Here is a 12,109-nt window from a genome sequence, read left to right as displayed (position 1 = left end):
GTCATCCGGCCAGCGCACCCTCGTTCCTTTGCGGAGGATTCACGACAAGCATCTTGACATCGTCCATCTCGCTCCTCATATCGGGCATATCCTGCGGGGTGATCATGATGTACTGCACATGCGGTGTTGCCCTGGCCTCATTCATGATCATCGACAGCGCCACCCTCCTGTTCACCTGGTCCATGAAGATGTCAAACTCGTCTAAGCATCGGATCGGTGAACTCATCGCCTGCCACAGCGACAACAGCAGGCAGGCAGTGGCAAAACTTCGCTCGCCTCCCGACATACCCTTGTTAGAATGCTGTTGTGCCGCGCGCTGGGTCTGTGTCGCTGCTGCCGAGCTGGAGCGATGCGACTGATTGTGTGCCTGTGTATCGATGGCGAGAGAGAGCTTTTCGGACTTGTGGTTGAATTTGAGCGTTCCTTCATAGCCACGTGTTGCTAGGTTGCGTGCAAAGTTGCTTTTGGCTCGGATCGCAATCGAGCGGCGGAAGAAGTTCCACTTGGCGTAGCGTACGGCGAGCGAGCTTCGAAGTCGTCGTTCGGCTTCGTTCATGTTTTGCACTTCGTCCTTGGCTTCGGCAAGAGCACGTTGCCGTCTCTGCAGGTCCTCGGCAGCTTGCTCCAAGCTGATGCCAGCTTCCGAGGCAGCCTTCTTCTTGAGCAGCTGTAGCTCTTTCTTCTCCTTTTCGATCTGACTCATCGTACGCGTGGTCTGGACCTTGTCGCAGTACTGCAGAGCTGCTTGCTCGACATTCTGATAGTCCTCTTCAAAGTTGGCCTCTTCAGCCTCGCTGGCCTTGATCTCGGCCTCGATGCTGGCGCGCTTCCTTTGCCAGTGATCCCGGTTGTTGATCTGCTCAACACGTTCGGCCACAGCCGCTCGGAGGCTACCGTGCAGACCGCCCATCCTGTCCTCGAATTGGCGCTTGCGATCTTCGAGAGTTTGGATCTGTTCCTGAATCGGTGCTCGTTTTGCTACGATCTCGGTTTTCTGAGACTCGATGTCCTGGAACTGCAGCACGATCGCCTCCTTTTGCACTTCTACGTCGCGCTTGGCATCCTCAAGCCCTGATATGTTGCCTGGTGCTGCTTCCTGCATCTGTTCGTCGAGGCGGCTGAGACCCTGACGGAGAACGTCCTTACGCCTTCGCAGGTTGTTTAAATCACGCTTGCATGTATCCTTTGCGCGCTCGTAGCCGCTCTTTTCTTGCTTGAGCTCGCGAAGGCGCTGCGTGCATGCGGCAATCTCGTGGTCGAGCCGTTGCTGCTCCTCTTCAAGAGCCCGGATAGCGTCGCCGACGTTCTGAGATAGACGCGGAGCACCTCTATGCTCTTGCAAAGCAGCAGAGAGCGAACCGGCCTGCCCACCACCGATGCTGTACATGTCGGCAGAGAAGCAGACTTGCACGTTCTGGGGCGTGGTTCGCATGAGCGTGTCGCCGTCTGCACGCCTTTCAACCAGTGCCGCACGCTCGATGTGGACGGCGAGGATGAGCTGGCGCTTGACGATTTCGTTATCGCAGTCCAAGACACGCAGGATGGTTGTGATGTCTGAGTGCGGTTCACCGGACGAATAGTCGAAGAGCGTCTCTGCTCCGATGATGATGGGCGAGTGGATACCGACACGATCCATGATTTTCTTGAGGCGCATGCGATCTCCATGATTTGAGACGAAAAAGGCGTTCAGATTGTTGCCAATGACGCTTTCGAGCACCCTTTGCCAACGCATGTCTTTGAGCTTGAGATGCGTTCCGAGCGGGCCTATAGGCTTGGACCTCCAGCCATTCTCGCTGTTGATGGCTTGGAGCAAGGCGGGCACTTTGGGACCACCAAATGCGATAAGTCGATTCCTGCTGCTTTCGCGCAACTGCGCAAGTCGCGAACTGTTGGTGCTGTATTCATTCTTCAAGCGGCGAAGTTGCAGGCCCTCTTCCTCTTCCCTCTGCAAGGCTTCGGCGATCTTTGCTTCGAGCTCGCGTTGCTGCTCTTCCTTGTCCACCATTTCGTCTTGAAGCTCTTGGCGCTCTTTCTGCAGCTTCTGTCGTTCTTCCTCAAGTTGCTGGCGACGTGACTGGCCGTCTTGTGCAAGTTTGGCGGTCTCTTCACGGATCTGGTCTTCGTACCTCTCGATGCTCTTGTTGACGTCGATAATCTTGTCGTTGAGCTCACGTTCTTGCACATTGAACGCTTTGACCTGTTGGGCGAGATCCTTGTCCTTGCGCACAAGCTCGTCATGCTCCTGCTGGATGGGTGAAAAGACACCTTCAAAGTTGTTGTTCTCATCTTCAAGCTGGACGATGCGCTCTTCGCACTTTTTGAGCGCCTCGAGAGTTTTTTGGAGGCTTTCTTCGCATTTGACGAGCTTGGTGCGGATGCGCTCGGTCTTTTCCACGGCGTGTTGCAGCTGCGCTTCGGCGTCTTGGACTTGCACCCAGACGAATTCGCGGTCTAGGGCATCGATTTTGTCCTGGTAGCCGCGCGTCTCGCGCACCTTTTGCCACTGCTGAAGCGCTTGTTGTGCCAGAGTTTCGAGCTGTTCGAGAGCGCCTGATTTGAGCGCGAGCGCGGACTTCATGCTGCGAACGTGCGTCTCGATGAAGTCGTACTCGCGCACGAGTTGGCTGAGCTGGGTGCCTTCGAGGAAAAACTTGTATACTTCGGCAGGATCGGAGCTGCCCAGGAATTGACGAGCCGTGTCCTGCGTAAGGATGTGGATTGGATTATCAGGTTGGATGTTGGCAAAGTCGCAGAATGACTCGAGCTCTGACTTGGTGGTTGCGATGACTTTGCCGTTGCCGGACTTCATTTTCCATGAGCCGCCGCCCTCGGCTAAAATGCGACGTTCAATGACAATAGTGTTGCCATACACATCGGGTTTGAAAGCGTCGCTGCCCTGGTTGAGCATGGTGACGGTGATGGTGGCGGATGATTCCCCTTTCTTGACGAGGTCCTTGAGGCTGGAACCACGATTGGTGGAGCTGGTCTTGCCGCCGAGTGCAATCATGAGCGCGGTGAGGATGGTACTCTTTCCACTGCCATTGCGACCCATTACAAAGTTGAGCTTGGGACCAAACTGAATGGAAAAGTTGGCGTGACACATAAAATTGCGCAGCTCGATCTTCTCGACAATACCCGACTGGGCGGTGCCGTGGCTTGCTTCAGCTTGGCGGTGTTCCTCTTCGGCCATTTCCTCATCAGTATCGACGTCTTTTTGTTCATCCTCTTCCTGCTGTTCGTCATCGTTGCCGTCATCGTCTTGCTCTTCCTCCCCAGCATCTTCGTCTGACGTCGCTACTCCGTCGTGCTCCTCCGGCTTTGCTGGCTGCTGTGACCTTGGTGCAAGTGATCGGGACTGTGACTGTGTCAGGGCGCTCTCTCCATTGCGCTGCGAAGCCTGAGACTCGATGCGGACGCGCTTCGGCGATAAGACATCCATGCCATCGTCCTCATCACCCTTCAACGAGTCGAGATGCCCATTTTCCTGTGGCAACCTTTTACCCAGCGCCATCGCGTCCTGCCATCAGCCACGGCGAATCGCTAAATCAGAGTCGTTTCCGCAGCTTCTCGATCAAAAACGATGTCGCCCGAATTGTGCACAGAAGCTGGTGTTGTGCCTTGCGTCTAGCGGTGAGACGCTCCGCTGGTAGAGGAGTTGCTGGCCGAGGCCTGAGTTGGTGGAATGCGTGCTGAATTCGACTTGATGTGGACGGAGTGACTGAAGACGAGTGGAGGTGAAGTAGGAAAGCTAGCTCGGAAGGCGGTATACGCGTGCGCAAAAAGTGTTCTCAAGAGATCCAAGACCAACACATCTTGAAAAAGTCGGAGTGTTGCAATCACGAACGAATCACGAATGTACTCACGACTGTATGTACCGTGTTCAGGGTGCTGAGTCGGGATGCGTTTCACTTTTGTCGAATCCCTTCGCACGCTCCAACGCGTCGTGGAAATGATGCATCACTAGAAGAGCATCCCCGATTATACGCGTTCAAGCAAGACGATATCGGTGATTCCCGAATGATTTCGTACCTGCCTTTTCTGGATGTTGATGCCCAAAACGAAAAGAGCAGGTGTTGACAGCCCGAAATTAAGCGAGCTGCAGTCGTTGACACTTGAGCCCCTAAACCGCTAGATTTTCTCACGTCTGCTCGAGAATACACCGCCGACGCTGTCCCGTCTGTTCGCAGGGCCTCCTATCTTTGTTCCCTCGTGCTTGGGAGCCTTTACCTCTGTCTGAGCCTGACAAGGTCCCTTCAGGTCCTGCATTAGCTTGGTCAAAATCACGCTGTAATGCTTCTCTGCGAGGTCCAAGCCCTTTGATGTTGTGCCGCACATTCACTCACGTACTTCAAAGCGACTCGAGATACCCGCAGAAAAGCACGAGTTCCGTTCATGCTGTTCCTCACCCCACAAGACTGGCCGTGAAATGCTCACCTCGAGCAAGAGTGAGAGCAAGTCATGTTCATCAAATCATGCAGCACAGAAAGTACTGTAACTTTTCATTTGGTAAATGCGCTTCGAAGGGCCACCATGCCTCGTCAAAAGTAATCAATTGGCTTTCGGGCCAGTATCAAGTCCGTGTCTGATTGCAGGCGTCAGATTTCTGAGGGAAGAATGCCAGCTGACTGGGCTCAGTAGAAGAAGATACAGTATGATGGTGAGCTCAGTGGGAGCTCTGTGTTACAGAACCCGAGCACCACTCGAGCTTGCATGCAGCTCGCGACATTTTGGCCCCTGTCCAGCTTCGCTCTGCATCCCCGCGTCCTGCTGCCTAACATTTTCGCTTCCCGCTGCTTTCTGCCCTGACTTTCTCCTCTTTACGCCAAGCCTGCTCCATGTCTCCTCGCTGCTCGAGACACCTGAGACCGGCTACATCCTTCATCCCCTGCTTCTTTCACATTAACGTGCTCTCCGCTCGTCTGGCACCTTTCTCTTCCTTCCTCCCTACCACATCATTCTCCACCTTAAAGTAGCTTCTTCTCATCGTCCATCATCCCTGGTAGCGTCTTGATCTTACGACACATCACGATAATACATCACGAGCAAAAAGGCTACAACGCTAGATACCTCCAACCTCCTATACACCTGCCATAGCCTTTGTTTTGGTTATAAGTACCGCAGCAGCTGGTAGCTTCAGTCAACGTCATGTGGTGTGACAACTGCTTGCTCGTGTTTCCCTTACGCCATGGCGCCATGGTCTGGAACGTCTTCATCGCAGCTTACAATCTGGCTGGATCCATCTTGCTGTTCAACAAGGGACAGTTCCTCTTCTTCAATTATCCCGAATACCAGATCTACGGTGGTATCGGCATGGGAGTCATGGCAATCTGCATACTCACCACCATCGGCTTGGCCAACAGCTCGTACATGTGGATGCGTCTTTGCTTTTTCCTCTGGCCCGCCATCCTGGTCATCGTTGCTGTTCGAGCCGGTTTCATGATTTTCCAGCTCGATAGACAGCAGACCAAAATCGTTTGGGAATGTAACAATGGTGGTCAGCTTTGGGGAACTGCAGGAGAGGAGGGCACAAACAATGGAACCATGCCATCTGGGCTATGCTCGGCCGGTTTCCACAGCCTCTACATCGCATTTGTCTTTTCGCTCGCTATCGACTGGGCATTGCAAGTCTACGCTTACTTCATGTGCTGGCGCTTCAAGAAGAGAATCGAACACTACTACGCCCTCGCCACCAAGGAGAGCAACATTTACAGCTTCTGAGTCGACGCTGCCCTTCATCAATCTCTCTAAGCACGCCATCTATCTCGATGCTGGCTGCCTGCTCTTCACGATTTGTTTTAGCATGCCAAGCAGCAGGCTCTTGCTTTGTAATCAGCTTTCGCCAACGCACACGGTTGCGTACGTGCCTTACTGCATACTCGACCTGGTCAGCGGCCCGCTGCCAAGCGTTACCTTTTCATGGACAATTCAGCTTTTCATTTTCTATTCTCATCGTAACGGCGCGGTTTGACCGACGGCACCGATGTGGTGTACACTACAGAGATACCTTGTATCTCTCCTCTTCTCAGCCGTCGCCATCTTGTTGATTCTTTCTCATACTGTACACTGTAACGATAGCACGAATCTAATGAACATGCATGAAATCACGCACTCTCCAACGTGAAAAACTGGCTGTTGAGTCATCCTCGCCTGATTTCAACTTTAAGCTGGCGATACAAAGTGCACCAAGTCACATGTCAGCGAGTGGTCTAGCCTCACCAGCTGGGCAAGCTATGGGCGTCTGAGCTTTCGCGCCCGTTTTCAGTTGATGCTAGATGCAGTCTGGTGTTGAAAAGAACAACATCTCTGCTGCAACACCAAACTGCAAACGCTTCACGTTTCGCACGTCGCAAGACGCGTGACGCACGCATGACACACAGTCTGCGAGTTCGCATTTAACGCCTTAACATTCTTTTCCACCTATCCGTGGTCACGTGTGTAAAGTTGTCCGGAATCCGAGCTTTTTTTCGAGGATTGGCTGACGCGATGCTGCTTTGGAAGCTTTTGTTGATGTCGACGTAGATGGTCTCGACCACCTTTCGCCCCCTTGGCTCTTATAAGCAACCCGCCGACAGACGACACTCAGAACCGAACCTTCTGTCAATACTTGGGCACTGTGTCTTGTGGCTTCACCGCTCGTTTGGTGGTCTCAAGCCCGTCTCTCCTGTCTTTCTTCGCAACCAGCAAGGACATGCCCATCAGGAGCCTGGTTGTTGCATCAGAATAGAGACTATTTCGACCGCAAGCTCTTTGCCGCGTTGCTCGTCGAAACTTTTTGCTAGACATCGAGAGCTGGAATTGCTGCAGTGATACGCTTTCGCCGTTCGACTCGCCCAAAAACCTCAGGATGGATGGCATGTACCTCTACAACCTGACGCTGCAGGCGTCAGGCAGCGTTAATGCGACCGTAGTGGGACAGTTTTCAGGTACAAGACAGCAAGAGATCATCGTTGCCAAAGGCAGCCGTCTGGAGCTTCTCAGACCCGACACACAAACCGGCAAAGTCGATACTGTACTCTCACATGATGCTTTTGGTGTGATCCGTAGCCTAGCCGCTTTTCGTCTAACCGGTGGCTCCAAAGACTACGTTATCGTAGGATCTGACTCGGGCAGAATTGTCATTTTAGAATATCAGCCAAAGACAAATTCGCTGGAAAAGGTCCATCAGGAGACATTCGGGCGTTCTGGCTCTCGGAGGATCGTACCAGGACAGTATCTAGCTACAGACCCCAAGGGTCGTGCGACCATGATCGGTGCCATGGAGAAGGCCATGCTCGTATACATCCTGAACAGAGATGCGCAGGCAAATCTCACCATCTCAAGCCCTCTCGAAGCGCATCGACCGAGCGCCATCATTCACCACATTGTCGGCGTTGATGTCGGCTTCGAGAACCCTCTGTTTGCTTGTCTCGAAGTCGACTATTCAGATTCCGACCACGACCCATCAGGACGTGCGTTCGAAGAGGCTGCAAAGACGCTCACCTACTACGAACTCGATCTGGGCCTCAATCACGTCGTTCGCAAATGGTCCGAGCCTGTCGACCCACGCTCGAATCTACTCGTCCAGGTGCCAGGAGGATACAATCAGAATCTGGAGAAATGGGACGGACCCAGCGGCGTACTGGTATGTAGCGAAGACTACATCACCTACAAGCACCAGGATCAGCCCGAGCATCGAGTTCCTATTCCCAAACGCCTCAATCCTGTCGAAAAGCTGTCGGAAAGGCGTGGTACCCTCATCGTAGCTAGTGTACTGCACAAGATGAAGAACGCCTTCTTCTTTCTCGTCCAGACCGAAGATGGCGATTTGTTCAAGATCACGATGGAGCATCAAGATGACGAGATTCGTTCGCTCAAGATCAAGTATTTTGACACAGTGCCCGTCGCATCCGGTCTTGTCATCTTGCGGTCTGGTTTCCTTTTTGTGGCGTCCGAGTACGGCGCGCAATTGCTCTACTCGTTTCAAAAGCTTGGCGACGATGACGACTTGCCGGAATACATCTCAACCGACTATGACGAGAACGGAGCAGGTCGAAGGCGGCCACAGCTGCCCACTTTTACACCGAGACCACTTGACAACCTCGTTCAAGTCGATGAGATGCCAAGTCTCGATCCGATCTTGGATGCCAAGCCGCTGAATCCTCTGGCTGCCGACTCGCCACAGATCTTTGCGGCATGCGGACGCGGTGCAAGGAGCAGCTTCAAAATGCTGCGACATGGTCTCGAAGTGCAGGAGGCGGTCAGCTCGGATCTGCCAGGTGTACCAAGCGCAGTATGGACCACTAAAATCACACAGCAGGACGAATATGACAGCTACATCATCCTCAGCTTTGTCAATGGAACCCTGGTACTCAGTATCGGAGAGACCATCGAGGAAGTGTCGGACAGCGGATTTTTGACATCCTCTTCAACCCTGGCTGTACAGCAGCTGGGCCAAGATGCTTTGTTGCAGGTGCATCCGCACGGCATTCGACACGTATTGGTGGACAAGCAGATCAATGAGTGGGCGACTCCGAGTCTTCCCAACGGCAGACAGACGACGATCGTGGCAACGTGTACCAACGAGCGGCAGGTGGTGGTGGCACTCAGCAGCAACGAGCTGGTCTACTTTGAGCTTGACATGGACGGGCAGCTCAACGAGTATCAGGAGCGAAAGGCCATGGGAGCAGGCGTGCTCACCATGAGCATGCCCGATTGTCCCGAAGGCCGTCAGCGAACACCTTACCTTGCTGTAGGCTGCGATGACTCGACGGTGCGCATTATTTCGCTCGAGCCCAACTCAACGCTAGCATCCATCTCGATTCAAGCTCTCACCGCTCCTGCTTCGAGCATCTGCATGGCTGAGATGCTGGACGCTACCATTGATCGCAACCATGCGACGACGTTTGTCAACATTGGTCTGCAAAATGGTGTCCTGCTTCGCACTATTCTCGATGCTGTGACGGGTCAACTAACAGACACGAGGACACGCTTCCTGGGCAGCAAGGCGGTGCGACTGATACGAACCAAGGTCCACGGTCAGGCTGCTGTGATGGCTCTGAGCACTCGCACCTGGCTGTCGTATACGTATCAAGATCGGCTGCAGTTTGTGCCGCTCATCTTTGACGTTTTGGATCATGCGTGGTCATTCAGCGCCGAGTTGTGCCCCGAGGGTCTGATCGGGATCGTAGGGAGCACGTTGCGCATCTTTACGATTCCTTCGCTTGCGAGCAAGCTCAAACAGGATTCGGTGGCGCTCTCGTACACGCCGCGCAAGATCGCCAATCACCCGAACGAGCAGGGATTGTTCTATGTGGTCGAAGCTGAGCACCGAACGCTGTCGCCAGGAGCACAGCGCCGGCGCACCGAGATGCTCGGAAAGGAGCTCAAGCCGCACCAACGAGGCGTGCTGGACCTGAACCCGGCCGAGTTCGGCGCTATTCGCGCCGAGGCAGGCAACTGGGCCAGTTGCATCCGTGCCGTGGATGGAGTACAGGCGCAGACAACACACAGGCTAGAGATGGACGACAATGAAGCGGCATTTAGCATTGCAGTGGTGCCGTTCGCCAGTGCAGAAAAGGAAGTGATGCTGGTCGTCGGTTCAGCCGTCGACGTCGTTCTGTCTCCACGATCATGTAAGAAGGCCTACCTCACAACGTATCGCCTTCTTGACAACGGACGCGAGTTAGAACTGCTACACAAGACCGAGGTGGACGACATACCGTTGGTGCTACGTGCTTTCCAAGGTCGACTGCTCGCAGGCATCGGTAAAGCGCTGCGCATCTACGATTTGGGCAAGAAGAAGTTGCTTCGCAAGTGCGAGAACAGATCTTTCCCTACGGCCGTCGTCTCTCTTGACGCGCAAGGCTCTCGCATTGTGGTAGGTGACATGCAGGAGAGCATCATTTTCGCGAGCTACAAACCACTGGAGAACCGGTTGGTGACATTTGCGGACGACGTGATGCCGAAATTTGTGACAAGATGTACGATGCTCGACTACGACACGGTTGCAGCGGCTGATAAGTTTGGCAACATCTATGTGCTTCGCCTTGATGGAAACACAAGTCGAAGCGTGGATGAGGATCCGACGGGAATGACGATTGTGCACGAGAAACCGGTGCTGATGGGAGCGGCGCACAAAGCGTCGCTGGTGGCGCACTTTTTTGTGGGCGACATCATCACTTCTCTGCACCGAACGGCTATGGTCGCCGGTGGCCGCGAAGTTCTGCTTTATACGGGACTTTCTGGGAGCATTGGTGCACTGGTACCTTTTGTCAGCAAAGAAGATGTCGACACGCTTTCGACGCTAGAATCGCACCTGCGACAAGAGAACAACAGTATCGTGGGGAGAGATCATCTGGCGTATAGAAGCAGCTACGCTCCAGTCAAGAGCGTCATCGATGGTGATCTTTGCGAGACATTTGGCTTGCTATCCCCGGCGAAACAGAATGCGATTGCAGGCGAACTGGACCGAAAACCGGGCGAGATCAACAAGAAGCTTGCTCAGCTTAGAGAAGGAGCCACTGGATTCTGAGCTAATCACGAAATGTCTTGTGTTTTGTACTTTTATCACTCGTGCAACATACAAGTGAAAGACTCTCGCCTGGTCTTCACTTTCGATCGGGTTAGATGCGATCGACAGTGAAGGGTGCTGTTTGTTGATTGACCGCCCGATAATGCCGCTTAGGAACATGACGAAAAAAGGGGGCATCGGAGGATTAAGCGATGTGCGTGGCGAAGCTAGCCGAGTTTGGAATCGCAGATCAACGCATTCACGGTTGCTTTGGCGAGAAAATTTGGGAACAGACGCTTGCACCACACAGAGTGATCAGTGGTGTATGGCAGATTGTGGCTTGGGCCGATGGAGCAGCGGTGGACAAGGGAACAAGTCAACAGGCGAAAACCAAGAAGCATGAGCTGGCGGAGATTGGAGAAGAGTTGCTTTGAACGGAAGTCACGCAGACTCTATTTGCTTGCAAGTAAGCATGCCAGTCAGTCAACCAGTAGGTCAGCCAGCTAGTTAGCTAGCTAGCCAGCCAGCCAGCCAGCCAGGCACATGTGTACTGTATTCCGGTTCCGACGATCGCGAGCATGGTCTCGCTTGCCCATCATCCTCTTAGTTTGGAGAATTCCCACACCATAGAAATTGGATCGCAATAACTAGCTGTGGGTATAATAGCTCCGTGGGCTGAATAATGAAAGCGGATGCGAGTCGGTGTATAAGTGGAGATCGAATGACAACCGTAATGCTGGCCAGTTAGCCGTTCAACGCTGCAGCTGCCACAGCCAAGTGTGAGTTTCTGACAACACTGTGAGTTTAGGGTGAGTGCTGACATGCACAGAACCACCACCCTGAGAAAGTCCTTTGACGACAAGGCGGTTAAGTAGTAGAAAGAGACAGCAAAGCTACAGACTCAGCAGGCTGAATCGGAGTTTCAGTACGCGCGGGAAACGACACAGGCCACGCTGCGGCCAGACGCGGACGTTGAAATATGGGCGTCAAGAACACATGCAAGGTGCAGTGCAGTCACACGTCGGCTCAGACTAGCCATATCTAACTTAGTAACGAGAAGGCGAGGATAGCTCTAGAAACAAGTCAAGTGCAGTTACCACCCAGCAGACCACTCGTTACATCTGATCCGTTCGTGATTCACGATTTGTGATTTGCAAGCGTCTTTGGTGTCCATCGAGTCTTTGCTGAGGTAAGTATGCAAATTAATTACGAATAAATACAACTTCCCTCAGAGCCATGCCCGGTTCAGACAAGAGTTGCGGTACCCTCATTCACGATTTCCAAAACGTTGAGAGAGCTTGCCACGTCTCACGAGGGAGATGTGATGCACTGCATGTGTCTTCAGAAACTTGCAAGGCTGTTGCGGACCCTTTTTTTCTTCTTCTTTTGTTGCTTTTCTAGGAAGGTTAGCTAGAAAAGGAAGGTCGCAAGAGGATCACACACAGGGCAATACAGCAGCGTGTGAAACAAAGCCCAACGGAGAAAGAAAACAAGAGAGCACATCTTGTGTGTCTCAGATCGCTTCGTGCTTGCGATTCACGATTCGTGATTCGTGATTCGTGATTCGTGATTCGTGATTGTTCTTCTTGGATTGACCAAGACTGATTTGGCCTCGCTTGT

At 53.1% G+C, this 12,109-nt stretch overlaps 3 protein-coding genes across 3 annotated transcripts; 2 read left to right on the top strand and 1 right to left on the bottom strand.

Moving 5' to 3' along the window:
• Position 1: 1 nt before the first annotated feature.
• Positions 2-3,511, bottom strand: UMAG_00739 (DNA repair protein SMC6; the record flags this gene model as incomplete). The annotated part of the gene is made up of 1 exon (XM_011388219.1): positions 2-3,511. One exon carries the CDS (start codon positions 3,509-3,511, stop codon positions 2-4), a length of 3,510 nt encoding a protein of 1,169 aa, XP_011386521.1.
• A 1,634-nt stretch (positions 3,512-5,145) lies between these two features.
• Positions 5,146-5,718, top strand: UMAG_00738 (uncharacterized protein; the record flags this gene model as incomplete). The annotated part of the gene is made up of 1 exon (XM_011388218.1): positions 5,146-5,718. The coding sequence occupies one exon, from the start codon at positions 5,146-5,148 to the stop codon at positions 5,716-5,718; it is 573 nt and encodes a 190-aa protein (XP_011386520.1).
• Positions 5,719-6,844: 1,126 nt separating this feature from the next.
• On the top strand, positions 6,845-10,510 carry UMAG_00737 (putative splicing factor 3B subunit 3; the record flags this gene model as incomplete). Its single annotated transcript, XM_011388217.1, has 1 exon — positions 6,845-10,510. One exon carries the CDS (start codon positions 6,845-6,847, stop codon positions 10,508-10,510), a length of 3,666 nt encoding a protein of 1,221 aa, XP_011386519.1.
• Positions 10,511-12,109: the final 1,599 nt, after the last annotated feature.

The sequence above is a fragment of the Mycosarcoma maydis genome, chromosome 1, assembly GCF_000328475.2.
Source record: "Mycosarcoma maydis chromosome 1, whole genome shotgun sequence".
Lineage (NCBI taxonomy): Eukaryota > Fungi > Basidiomycota > Ustilaginomycetes > Ustilaginales > Mycosarcoma > Mycosarcoma maydis.
This window is presented reverse-complemented; position numbering and strand designations above follow the sequence as displayed.